The 14,375-nt window shown below is 36.6% G+C and overlaps 2 protein-coding genes across 4 annotated transcripts in view; both read left to right on the forward strand.

Annotated features, from left to right (window-relative positions):
* The window catches only part of LOC126796238 (14-3-3 protein 7-like), a 294,280-nt gene that overhangs the window by 263,637 nt on the left and 16,268 nt on the right, over positions 1–14,375 (forward strand). The window lies entirely within an intron of this gene.
* LOC126796221 (uncharacterized) lies at positions 6,857–13,508 on the forward strand. The gene is made up of 5 exons (XM_050522985.1): positions 6,857–8,009; positions 9,363–9,498; positions 9,589–11,496; positions 11,757–12,190; positions 12,890–13,508. Exons 1-4 carry the CDS (start codon positions 6,904–6,906, stop codon positions 12,123–12,125), a joined length of 3,519 nt encoding a protein of 1,172 aa, XP_050378942.1. The 5' UTR covers positions 6,857–6,903; the 3' UTR covers positions 12,126–12,190; positions 12,890–13,508.

The raw sequence follows: 14,375 nt of genomic DNA on the forward strand, positions 1-14,375 counted from the left end.
GATAGAACTTTGTGGGGACAAATAATTAAGCCAAATCCAAGACAAAAATAAGATACAAATAAGATAAAACAACTTCTGAATATCACGTTTCCATCTCAACATTTTAGAATAGTATCACAACCATTCATTTCCCAATATTAATAAACATGCGATGTGATGGTATCATATCATGAAATCTAGAATCTCTGTTCCCATGCTTAGGGCTCGTCAACGGGCCGGACCAGATATTTTCACAAATATGAAGATCAAAGCCCGTTCACCTAAAACAGGCCTTACGGCTTTTGCAGGCCGGGTCTTGCAAGCTTGTATTAGGAAAAAAAACATAATACTCTTATTTAAGGGTTTGGAACAATAAAACAATTAATTAGAAAACATTCTAAAAAAAAGTTACAAATAAATTCTAGTTTCGAAATATTGTCGATCGACACCAGTAAATGTGATCGATATATATATTTAGAGACCCGTAAAAATTTCGTCCATTTTGAACATGGTTTGACCGTTCATAACTACGGTTAAAAAATAGGTGTTTTGACATAATAAAACCCCATTTACCGGGGCTTTGCCAAATGGGTTTCCTCTTGCGACCATGCCCGATCGGTGACAAAAATTAGGTGATTTCAAATATATAAACAACTTTCGGCATTCACATCTTGGTAATAGGTCATCCCTTAGGGCATAGTAATGGTGTTTTTAGTTTACCGGAAATTCCGACGGTTAAATGAGGTCCGAATTGGATGAAATTAAAAAATGGTCACTAAATATATATACCGAATACATCGGATGGTGTCGATCGATTCTGAAAAGTTTCCTTTATATAGTCGCTTCATATGCGATAGTTTTATTATAAACCTAATATAAAGGTTATGATACATTAGTGGACACTCAGGTGATCGACAACTCCAATTTGAAATATGGTTGATCAATACCAGCAGATGTGATATGTATATATATTTAAGGACCCCGTAAAAATTTCGTCCATTTTGGACATGGTTTGACCGTTTGTACCTACGGTCAACAAAAAAAGAGCCGTTTTGACATATTAAAATCTCCATTGACCGGGGCTTTACCAAATGGGTTTCCTCAGTGCAACCACACATGATAGGTAACAAAAATAAGGTTATTTCAGATATGTAAATGACTTTCGGCGTTCGCATCTTTGTAATGGGTCCACCCTTAGGACATATTAGTGATGTTTTCGGTTTACCGAAAATTCCGATGGTCAAATGAGGTCCGAATTTGATGAAATTTTTACAAGGTCACTAAATATGTATACCAATCACATCGCTGGTGTCGATTGATCTCGAGAAGTTTCATTCATATAGTATTTTCATAATGCAATAATTTTGTTATAAACCTAATATAAAGGTTATGATACATTAGTGGACACTTAGGTGATTCACAATTCTAGTTCGAAATGTGGTCAATCGACACCACCAGATGTGATCGGTACATATATTTAGGTACCCCGTAAAAATTTTCATCCGTTTTGGACATGGTTTGACCGTTCGTACCTACGGTAAACTAAAAAAGAGGCGTTTTGACATATTAAAACCCCATTGACCAAGGGTTTGCCAAATGAGTTTCCTAAGTGCGACCGCGCACGATAGGTAACAAAAATTAGGTGATTTCAGATATGCAAACGGTTTTCGGTGTTCGCATTTTTGTAATGGGTCATCCCTTTAGACATATTAGTGGTGCTTTTGGTTTACCGGAAATTCCGATGGTAAAACGAGGTCTGAATTAGATGAAATTTTTATAGGGTCACTATAAGTACGGATCACATCGGCTGGTGTCTATTAATCCTGAGAAGTTTCCTTCATATAGTAACTTTATAATGCGATAGTTTTATTTTAAACCTAGTATAAAGGTTATAATACATTGGTGGACACTTCCGCGATCGACAACTCCAGTTCTAAATACGGTTAATCAACATCAGTAGATGTGATCGGTATATATATTTAGGGACCCCATAAATATTTCGCTCATTTTGGACATAGTTTGACCGTCTGTACCTACGGTCAACAAAAAAAGACATTTTGACGTATTAAAACCACATTGACGGGTTTAGGGTTTAGGGTTTAGTAGACTTTTACGGGCCGGGTTTCACACCTCTAAACTAAGCCCGGCCCTCTACCCACGGAAGTGTTTTTTGACGGGCTTTCTCACGGGCCGGGCCGGGTAAAAGTCTATCGGGCTTGCGGGCCTCTGCGGGCTTTTCGGATCCGCGGGCTAAATGATGAGACCTATCTGGAATGGTTTCACTAGTAGCAACAATGGCATTGATGGGGTGCATGTTGTGCATCAGAATCTGGTTGTCTTTGTTGGAGAAGTCAACGCTTGCGGTTGGGCGGTGTTTGATCCCGGCGAGGTTTTGATTGTGGTCTCGATGGGGAGTCCCCTTGTCGTAGGGTGGGTCCTGTAGATCTTGCCAGGTGACCTCCTCTGAGCAGGATGATCCTAGTGGGATAATAAGTGAGTAGACTCACAATGGTTCTAGCTCTGGTTCTTTACTGGATTCCATGTTTTGAGTTTATGACATTGAGATTGCTAGATTTTTGTTTGGTTTATTTAGCATGGTTCCCTTAATTTGACAAAACCCTAGTGAGGGTGGATTATGTTTATGTTGTACCCCTATTTTCCCGTATCAATGACCATTCATCGCTTATTTAAAAAAAGGGTTTGGGACTAATAAAATTGATAATTTTAGAGAGATATTAATATAGCGATACATTAATATATTATTTATGAAGATATAATAAATATTTTATTTCACTTTTTCAAACAAAAGAAGTTTTACTTCATTCATACACCACAATGTTTGATTTATCACGGATACCGTTATTATGTTGTTTAATGTATTATATTATTTTTATTTAATAATAATTAAATCAATAAACAATTCAATTAAATCCTTACAAATATAAAATTTATTATATAAATTATATCATTATTAATTATATATTTGATGGGGGTCTATATTAATTCTCAAATTTATAATATTTTACAAAATTTAGTGAATTATTAATTTAGCACATTAATCATGAGCTGAGACTGACAAAAAGTATTATTTTAGCGAAGTTATTAATTAATCAGGTATTAATTTAACGAGGTTCTACTGTAGGTTTCTTGAAATTGTGATGTCATTTCATCTAAGAATTAATTTTATTTTACCCCCTAAACTTTACAACTAAAATCAATTCATCATTTAAACTTTCATTTTAATCAGTTTCACTCTTATACTTTGAAATGATATCATAGAATGACAAAATTCTAATTTCTTAGTTAAAATTCGATAAAAAACTATTAAAAGAAGGGTTCAAATCATATATGCAAAATTAAAACAAAATTTTCAATAATTTTACAACAAAACTGAAGTTTTAAAATTAGAGCTCATAACATAACTATCGATATAATTCATATAAAAATATAAATTTTGTTATTCTTTGATGTATTTTTTAAAGTATAATGAGAAAATTGATTAAAATACAAATTTAAGGGTAAACTGATTTTGAATGTAAAAATTAAGAGGTAAATTGAAATTAATTATTCATTTAAATAACATGTTGTAAATTGTCACAAACCCTTCTCTAATTAATCAGATCGGTTGGGAATTGGGATGTATCATGATTCATGAGGTGGTCATTTCATAAATGAAATGAAAGCAAATTGTACTAACCCATGAGCTGATTGAAACTGAGTTCTCGTGTCAATGATAGTGCTCGATCTCCTATTTTTTCCTTGGTTATAATTTGCAGAGGCATCACATCTATATATATCGGTCTGTACCTCATTAAAAATTAGCATATGGACAGTTAAGAACTACTCAATACGTACGTCCCTACTAGTGATACGTCCTCAATTATATGAAATTAGTAATTAAAATTAGGAAAACACAAGGCAAACCCTGCCACCTTGCCAAATCATGCATCAAATATATTACAACTGGACTAAAGTTGATACATGCGTTTAGTCTTACTCGCTACTCTAATATAAATTTAACGTTTTTTTGTTTGGTGAAAATCTAAAATGATTTAACAAGTTTATTATGAGTCAAACTACAACCTCATATATATTGAGTAAGAAAAATTATGCCACGAGATCAAATAGTATGAACGACTATAAAGGTAGTTGATGTCCATTATTATTGCATGCCCAATTTTGATGTTTTTTAATACGTACAAATAAATGGTTCTATACAATTGCACAAGCTAGAAATTAAAAAGGAAAAGGAAGAGTTGCCAGCTTTCGGAGCAACGAGGGGTTGCCAAAACCACAAGGCCCCTGCCCGCTGCCATGCAAAACTAGCAAATTAGGTTGTAGCTTGTCGAGAAAAAAAGAGAGAGAACGCAACTAGTTGTAGATACATACAAATTTGGTTTTCTTAGTTCTTATCCAACATTCTCTAAAACTAGTTTTTGCAATTGTCACGAGCAGAACTATATATTATATTATGGGGAGTGAATTTACACTCCAAGAATTACAATCTACACTCCATTTGAATATTTAAACATTATTTTCCCTACATTCTCTTCTGACTTCCCAAAATGCTCTTAATTTACGGTTCATTCTTTTTTACTCTCTCGTCTCAATTCTCTCTTTCTCTTCTCCATAACCCCCTCCATAATCAGCACAGAAATTTTTTTGCATCTCTTTCCACTTGGGACATGATCTATACCAGAAGATTCGAACTTTTATTTTTGTTCTTCTCCGATGCCAAATAACATTTAGATGAATAAAATTGATTGCCAAATCCAAATCGCAACTTACCAAGATCTTACAAAATCTATGTGTTTAACTACAACTCTGCAAGCATCATGAATAACCAAATCAAATGCTCCAACAACAGAGTTGCTGACACCAAAACCTCACATCTTCATTCAAGATGATCTCGTTGAGATACGGTCAAATTAGTTTTTAAAAATACAATTGAAGAACAGTTTTTACTACTCTCTCTAAATCTTTTAAAGACACTATAATCTTTTTACTAAAAAAACAATTTTATATCAGCATAACTTATGTTATGCCAAAAATACCCTCATATCTTTACCCAAATACTCTCCCTTTCTCACTTCCACCACTCACTTTCGTTTGAAACCCCAAAGCCAGAGAGGACCAACCGTGATAGAGTCGATCTCCATCTCCACCACCGTTCAATGGCCATGATCGTCATGCTAGTCGTCGTGTCATCTTCCTCTATGTGACTCCGAACTCATCGGAGCCGCTGCATGTATCTCCTCCATTGCTCCCCAATCCTAATCCCTTTCCTCTCATTTATAATAGTTTTGTTAGGCTACCATAGTAACTTTTTTTTTGTTCGATAATAGCTTTTGTATGATTTAATAGTAGCTTTTTAGACTTTATCGAAGGTTTCCGGAAATCTCATCGTAGTAGATTTTACTGCCCGCAATAAGACATTTTAGTGCTTGTGACAATATCTTTTCTGACATTACAATTATAGCTCTTGTAAGTATCTTTCAAATTCATTGTCAGTATCTTTTCAACGTTGTACTAATATCTTTTTAACATTAAGATGATATTTTTTTTTAGAAAGACATTGAGATAATATCTTTTTAGTCGTTGAGAAAATCGCTATAATATATTTTATTATTTTGACAATGTCTTTAATTGTTCTTGGTAGTATCTTTATTCATCATTGGTAGTAGTTTTTTTCATCATTGGTTGTGATTGTGTTAATAACTATAGCTTTGTACGATAAAAGCCTTTTTTGTTGTTGATAGTAGCTTTTAACGACAATGATAATAACTTTCTTTGCTTGGTAGTACATAGCTTTGTTTCTCATTGATAGTGGTTTTGGTAGACATGCATAGTAGCTTTTAGGACTTTGTCGGAGGTTGCTGGAAAAATGTACATTGGTCTATGATTTATGTGGGAATAGTATATTGTTGAAGATAAGAGATCTCACATCCGTAAGGTGACAAATAAAATAAAACTTATAAGTGAGTGAATAATACCCGATTGTACCGAGACATTTTGTGATTAAAACTCAACACATGTGAGGTGGCTAAATTGAGACAATATCAGTACAGTTGGTCCACAAGTCATACTTATCATTGTTTAACATATATTATCTATTTTATGAAGGAGTGCGTTGTATGGAGTTAAAATACTCATAGCAGATAATATATGTTAAAGGACTCATAACAGTTGATCGAGAACCGTTACTAGATTATAAGACCATCGGCAGGTGAATAATAAGTTATACAAGGGACATCGTACCTTATTTGAATTTAGTATGATAGAGATTCTTTACTTCTTTTCAACGTCCCGCTTCTTTCTTACTAATATCAAAATCAAAGAAATGCTCACTTATTCACTAATTAATAACTTAATTACCTAGGGATCTAAATCCAAGATTCAATATTTTTTTAATGTTGAGTTAGGTTCATGTAGAGCTCACACCTGGTAGAGTGAGTGGTTATCTATCTGATAAAGAGGTAATTAATTCTTGGAAAAAGAAATATTTTTTTATTAAACTAGTATACCCGTGTTTGTTTGTCTATCTGTGTAGCAGATATATGGGTACTTTCGGAAGGTCAATTTTTGGTGATTTTCTTGAGTGTTGATTTTATAGTATTAGACTATTAGGGATTAGAGCAGAAATCTCGGATAGAGTTTCATACTACCATTTGTTCCAATTTCCTAACAGCCTGTGGCCCAAAGAGATTTTAGTCAATGGCCCGTATGAACTAAAGCCCAGCCCAATTATTATAAAAGAGGGGAAAACTATAAAGCACCAGGATTAAAGGCTTAAAGCTACGCGTCAGCAACGTTCCCATAGATTTTCAACTTCACACAAACAGTGGGGTGTGATAGATTTTCAACGTTCCGCTTCCGCTTCCGATTTCGATTTTTTTATTTTTTATTTTTTAAATTTTCAATGCCATGGCCACTGTCGACCACCACCACCATCACCACCTCCACGTGGACTCCATCCCCGTCGTCGACCTCCGCCTCCTCTCCCAGTCCGAACTCTACTCCCTCTCCTCCTCTTCCTCCTCCTCCTCCTCCGCTTCTCACCGCTTCGACGACGACGTTTTGATCCCCAAAATCGACCGCTCCATCTTCAACGAATCCGCCGGCAGCCGCAAACAGACCTACTCCCGCCTCCGCCTCGCTCCTCGCTCCTCCTCCGCCGCATCCTCCTCCAATTCCAAATCCAACCTCCCTCGTCACCTCCACTCCCAGCCGCTCGATCGCGAGGGCCGCCAGATTATCTCTCTCCTCAAGCAGCTCTTCCCCTCCGATAATCACAACGACGACGTCGGCGACGAAGACGACGCCACTCCCCTGCCGCATGTATACATCGCCGCCGCTGAGCCTTATTCCCTCACCGCCTCCGCTGCTGCGGTTGCCGGCGTTGATTCCTCGCTCGTGAAACGGAAGCGAGGCCGGCCGCGGAAGGATTCAGTGGCCGTGATTGTTAGACCGGAGGTCGTCGTGCCGGTTAACTCTGCCGGTGCCGGTGCTGGTGAGGCTAGGGACGGCAATGCCGGTGTTCTGATCGAGAAGCGTGGCGGTGAGGCTACGCCGGCTGGGACATTTGTGCTGAACAGCCAAGGACAGCTTGTGCAGAGTGTTGAAGGGAAGAGGAAGCGAGGCCGGCCGAGGAAGGATGAGGTCAGGGTTAAGGATGAGTGCAGCGCCGCTCCGGTGGTGATGAAGCCGAGAGTGAAGAAGGAGGTACAAGTGGATGATGGAGACATGGTGCTGGTGAACCGAAACGACGTGGCGGTGGACTTGGATGCATTGGCCAATGCTGACAATGTGTTTGGGGAGGAGTTGAGGAGGAGGACAGAGGGGTTGGAGAGTGAGACGGAGCTGTTACAGTTTCTGGCTGGGTTGCAGGGGGACTGGTCAAGTGCTAGGAAGAAGAGGAAGATTGTGCAGGCGAGTGACCTCGGTGACTTGTTGCCCAAGTGGTGGAAGATCTTGCTGTCTCTCAAGAAAAATGGAGGTCATCAATCGCTTATGTGTAGGCGGTTCATAAGGTAGATTTTCATCTGAATGCTTGGTTTTCGTTCTTGCTATCATTGCTATTGATTGTATATATGACTGTTTATGTATACCAATGTGTTACTGAGCTTAAGTTTAGGGTAATGTGTGTTCCATTCTGCTATAAAAAGGAGAAACTTATGGTATAATTTACATCGTTGTGTAATTGCTTGGGGAAAAAGAAAGCAAACTATACACAGAAACAACCATAAATTTTTGAATGTATTGCCATCTGTTCTGCTTGATGCTTTTTGGGTAGCGCTGCCACTCGGTAGGTTCGATTTGGTTCTAGGCGTTACCAAATCTAATATCAAAACTTTCAATATTGGTTATAGGCTGCCACTCGGTAGGTTTGAATTGGTTATAGGCTTTTTATTGAGCTATCAATACCAACATTTCCAGTATTTAATAATTTTTACCAAATTTGAAATTCTGGGTTTCAGCATTACCAACTCTACAGCAATTATTTCTTTGGAATGTTAAATTAAAATGAAAATTACTAAATTTTGTTTTTCAAATTTACAGATGTTGTGTATATTGCCATGAACTGTGTCTTCATCCATTTACTTTTTCAATTTTCTTGCACCTATGAGGCTATGACATATATCCGTTTCCAATAAAACTAGTTGTGAAATGATTTCTTACCCTGTTCCCCTTTATTTATAAGTCTAAGTTCATTAAAATATGTGTATTATTAATTTAGTAGTATAAACATTTATGCTTACATATCTTTACATACATATGTGTGTTGAAAACTGATATATAGCTTGAATTTTGGTAATCAATAAATTCGGCATTTACCAAAAGCAATTCAACTTTTTATAGGTAATTTTCAATTTTCAGTTACCAAAAAATTGGTTTAACAAACTTCAAAACATTAATTGGTGATAAGTTGGTTTGGTGATTACCCAAGCAAATGACAATCCACTAGTTTTGAGGTTAATGTTAGAAATTTTACCATGGTTAGTTAGACAATTATAGAAGGTAAGATTGAATGGTTGTATGACTTCTTGAAACAATGGAAAATCAATCATGAAAATAAATTTAGGATAGTATTTTTCAGAGGTATCCAAGAGATTTGGGTCTTTGGTTGGAGTGAAAAAAGAACTTGACTTTGGTACAAAATGATCGGGTCAGAGGAAATTTTCAAATTTACGGAATTTTATAGAAGCAAAATGCAAATAGTTTTAATATTTCATGACTGTTTATCATATAGATGTTAAACAGATACTTCAGCTACTTTCTTAATATGGAATCTTTATCATTAGCTGTTAATGATATTTAATTTAATTTAATTTAATTTTAGTGCATGATTCTCATACTAGTTTCCCTAATCTGGTATTATCCAGCCCTAATGGGTTGGAGTTTGTGACATGCAAGGAAGTTGCTTCATACTTGCACTCTTATTTTGGACTTGGAAGCCAATTAAATCCTGTTCATACCGATGGGAATATTCAGGTTTCCAATAAAATGGTTTTGAGAGATGTAAGTCACTGCCCTATTCTTAACAGTACTGTTGTTATATAGTATCATTTTTTCTTCTTTCTTTACTGTTCAATTCCATTTTTCATTCAGGGAATGCAACAGGATACTAATTATACCTCCGAAGATGACAACAACTGTCATGAGCTTCTTCGTTACTCCCCAATACCATTTGCTTCTATGAACAGCTATGTCAAAAGCATTGAAACATCTGGAGAAGTAATGGGTATGCGAAAAAAACTGAATCCTGTAAAGAGTGGTCGTTTGGGGACATCCTTGAAAATTCCAGAACCAGTTGAAATGGACGGGGAACAAACTTCTGATATGATAGCGAACTATGATTTGAGTTCTGGTTTCTCTCTGGATAAGGTAAATGATATCATGGCAAAATATTTTGGCACATCAAATGATGAATCAAATTCAATATCCTGTGAGGAGCAAGCCGTGAAGACTGACAAAACAATTAGCTTTTCTGATGGATTAAATGATGGTCTCAGGGTTGCCATCAGCTCAGTCGATGTGCCCAATGTGGAGATAGAGAGTGCTTCAAATGACATGGGAAAAGAACATGGTGCTGACAATATTGAAAATCACCAATCAACTAGCAATGTAGATGATATGAAAATTGATGATGTGGATAATTGTAGGAATGGCAGGTCAATATCTGGTGTTAGTGAGAGTCACATTGGACCTGAGACTGCATATAGTAATATTGACCAACAAAGTAATTCAGAACCCTGCTCGCTTGTTCCTTCAATCATGATGGAGTCTCTTCATGAAGGAGGTTCTAACAGTGGTCTATTTAGTACAGCCACTGATGAGAAAGCTGTAGATAACTTCAATAATGATTCATTCCCCACATTTTATGATCCCAGATTTGATGATATTGGCCTATCTGGGAGTAATGAGAAGACGTTTTGTTTGGGTGGCGATCAGGCTATGCCAGATGTAGATTCCACGGATATCAGTGAGCGAATTCAAAGTATCAGAAGCTGTTCGCTTGTTCCACCTTTGAATGGACAAAGCTGTATTAAAAATGCAAGAAATCCCACTTGCACAGTCGAAGAACTCTGGAAGGAAAAAAGTTTAGCAAGCAATGCATTTAATTCATTTGTTAATAAGCAGACTCCGGGTAATATAAACAAGGGTGGTATATATAAAGCAGAAGGGCATAAAGTTGATCATGCCAAAAGTTATGACAACAGTGAATTAAGTGTTAATTTTTGTAGCAGGGCCACTGGAACTCATGCAGATACCACCCCATATATTGACCAGGAAAGATGCTCTAAGGGGTATTCACTTGCTTCATATGCAAACGAGCATGCATCTGTTTCAGAAAATAGTATTGTTTGCAGTAGCATTTTGGAAGATCTTCAGCCTGATAGAGGTACTTCTGAAACTGATTTGGTTTGCCCATTGGGCTATCGACAAGGATATGATGTGGTAAATCATGCAAAGAGCACATCCTTAAGACCAATTGAAGTTTTAACAGAGGAAGTTAAAAGATCTTGCAATCACGAGATGCTGCATACTTTTGGCAGCAGTTGCAGTGGAGAAGAAGAGAATGCTATGAGTAGCACTGTGACTGGAATAAATTCTCAAGGAGCCTCCCTTGTTCTTTTGGAGGATAACCAATCATTTGCAACTGGCTCTGACATATTTAGTAGCTCAGTATTGGACAATAAGCTGATAAGAGTTCCTGTTACTGGCTTGGCAGACTCAAGTGGTAGTGAGCAAACCCCTGATTGTGTGAATAATCCTGTTCATTTATGTAGCACCACAGTGTGGAAGCAGCCTAAATCCAAGGGTGTAGAACATTCCAGGAACAATGAGTGCATCAATGGTTTTTTAGATTATTCACAACCTACGTCTGATTCCATGTCCAATCTTATGTGGAGAAATGGTGAGCCAAACCTCCAGCAGAGCGGATTGGCTGATACATCTTCTGGACTTATGCAATCATCTAGCACTTATCCAAACTTTGATATGCTATCAGGCAAGGTATACTATATATGTGGTGTGTTCATCGTCAATCTACTTGTTAAGCTGCATGTCTCTAAAGCAATTCATGCTCAGTATTTTTCTTTATGCATCTTAAGAATTTAATACTTGGTATCAAAATTTAGATAGGTATTTTGGGAGAATGTACAGGATCCTTTTTAATTGAATGATTCCAATTTTTCTACACAATTAAAAGCAGAACGGATTCTGATGTGTTGTATTTCTACTGTTATAAGCTTATACTGTGTTTTCTTCAATAGGGTGCGAATGGAGCTTTAAGCGTAAGTGAAAAGTTTGTCGACACTCCATATTTGGAAGGATTAAAGTCGAGTACAATAGAGCAGTTTGATCATTTTCTGACTGCTCAAGCAACCTCTCAATCAAAGGAATTAAATGTGTTGTCATGTGATGAGAGTATAGAACAAGGTTTTATTTCATCTTGTTGGCCGGAGAAGGAAGCAATGCCTTTGGTGTCAAATGTAGAAAGCAGGCGTGAGTTTAGTAGCTGTGTCTGGTGCAGAAATGAGTGTTACGATGATGCTTATGGATCCGGAATGCAATCTGGCTCAGTGGGTTTTATGTGTGCAAACTGCCAGGGCAAGTTCTCAGGTCATGTCAGTTTTCTGTAGTTGTCCATTTTCACTCCATGACTTTGAGGCTTTGCCTATCATCTGAGCAATATCGTTGATATGAGGTAATTTTCACATCTAGTGAATACACAGATAGTTTGCTCCATTTTTCTTTGAAACACTTTGTCTAGCTTGTAAGGCTATAAAAACTATGTCAGCAAAAATATGGTAACAATATATCTATGGAAAAGATGGCAATCAAATTAATTATGGTATAATTATATTTAATATATTTAGCAAATGTTGTGAGTTGTTAGACATTTTATTTACGGCTTTTTTGTGTTCTGGAAAATAAATAGTCTTGTTTGTGCTCATTCATGCCACCATTTTTTAAAAGGGGACATAATATATGGAAGGTCAAATTTATCAAATGTCTTCATATCCTGTTACCCAGAAAAAAGGCTGGGCAGAGTACATGTATCTACATTGGTCTGTAAGCCTTTCATCTGTTTCCGGATTTACCATTTTGTCTTATAGAAAGCGATATCATATTGTTGCAATATGGGGATTATTTAAATTCCCTTTTGCTAGAATAGGTGGTTTTTTCCGTAGTGCCCCATGTTTCAGTTTAGTCCCTTTCATCATGCATTCAAGTCTATCTTGTGTGGTTCAGAACTTCAGATTAGTTTGTACTTTGGTTTATGTTGCTAAAATTTATATAAGCTGTATTTCGTGATTACTCTTATTGCATTTGTCAACAAATTGGCAATGAGTTGACGAAAAATGATTGTGGGTTTCACATTTTATATTTATAAATTTTCCAGGTATCGATGAAACTCTTTGGAGGACTGTTTCACAGTGTCTGTGGAAGAGATTGGTTCTGGTATGGCGCTCTGCGTCATATCTTGTCAGAGGTCACTTGCTGCTACATATACTTTTTTCTTCTTCATTTGCTTTAGGTCTAATTGCTTATTTGATAATTTTCATTGGTTAGGCCTTTCTTTTTTCTTTCTCTGGAGGATCCTTTTTTTTTTATTATCCTCACAAGAAAGAAACTCATTTTCCAGTTAGGTTTATGGGCTAACTTGTGCATAGCAACTTGCAAAACATTTTCATTATTTGATATAGACTTTACGTAATGAATACATACTGCCCAATTTTGTTGTATGCTGGCTTTTTTGTTTTTGTCGCAAGTTCATGGTCTTGTGAGAATATGACTATTGTCTTGAGGGTTCTCGAGCTCTATCTCCTAGAAAACAGTAGGTAAGATGCTCAGGGTTTTCAAGAGATGATTATCTTTTCCTATCCTGTTCTGTTTGCACGAGCCCAATTTTATGAGAGTTTGGCCCGTATTGGCATTCTTTTCAACTCCCACGTGAGCAGTGGGGGATATGAGTTAGTAGTATTTGAATAATTCTAACTAAATCCTAACTAACCAGTCAGTAGTCTGGGACATATCTGATGGATTCTGGGTGTGGCAGTTCTCTTTGAACTTGATGCATTTGAGGCCGTAATCTACATCTTTTCGTTTGAGATATATCAGATCGCTACACAAGCACATCAGCCTTTTTGGATAATTAGTCAGGAAGCCAAATTTTGTTAATGTTGTTAATGTTGCCGGTGTGGTTGTGGCAAGTACTTCCTTTGACATTGCTATGTTTTGCATCCAATTTTGTTAGCTAATGGACTGACTATTAATCAATCAGTCAAAGAAGAGACAAAAATCTTGTGCTGTTAAGGTTACTTTTTGCGCGACTTTAGGTCCCTGTTGGGGAGTGCAGAATCTTGAGGACTTCTGTGCTTGTATTTTTGTTCTTTTTTGTTGGAAGAGAAGAAAAGAGAGAGAATCTTGGTGTTTATGTTAAATAAACCCTGGTAGAATTTATGTCATTTTCCAATGGCTGCTGCTTTAAAGGAATACCCATATCAGGAATCAGGATATCATCCCTCGACTGTTGCACGGTTTGCAGTTACATAAACTTTTTTTTCCCGATATCTGTTACATAGACTTTGTTAATATGTTGTGATATCATCTTATCTATACTATTAATAACCCAAACAGTTTTGTCAACTAAAACGCATGGAAACAAATTTACCGATCACTATTTTTGTGCCCACTCTTTTAAACTTATGACATGTGTCCAATGAGTTGAGAAAAGACACATGTTATAGAATTTAAAAATGTGGGCACAAGAATGATGGTCGGCAAATTTGCTTCTCTTTCACCATATGTTATTTGAAAATGAAATTATATAATTCAGGAATAGTTAAAAACTAAAATCAGAATCAGAAAATAAATTTAAAAACTCA

The sequence above is a fragment of the Argentina anserina genome, chromosome 5 (assembly GCF_933775445.1).
Source record: "Argentina anserina chromosome 5, drPotAnse1.1, whole genome shotgun sequence".
NCBI classification, from domain to species: domain Eukaryota; kingdom Viridiplantae; phylum Streptophyta; class Magnoliopsida; order Rosales; family Rosaceae; genus Argentina; species Argentina anserina.

Bases quoted from the DNA above. Each gene is read 5' to 3' on its own strand.
- LOC126796221 (XM_050522985.1), top strand. From the start codon at position 6,904: ATGGCCACTGTCGACCACCACCACCATCACCACCTCCACGTGGACTCC. The intron at 8,010-9,362 runs GTAGATTTTCAT...GGTATTATCCAG, and splicing joins ATGTGTAGGCGGTTCATAAG to CCCTAATGGGTTGGAGTTTG. The intron at 11,497-11,756 runs GTATACTATATA...TTTCTTCAATAG, and splicing joins TTGATATGCTATCAGGCAAG to GGTGCGAATGGAGCTTTAAG.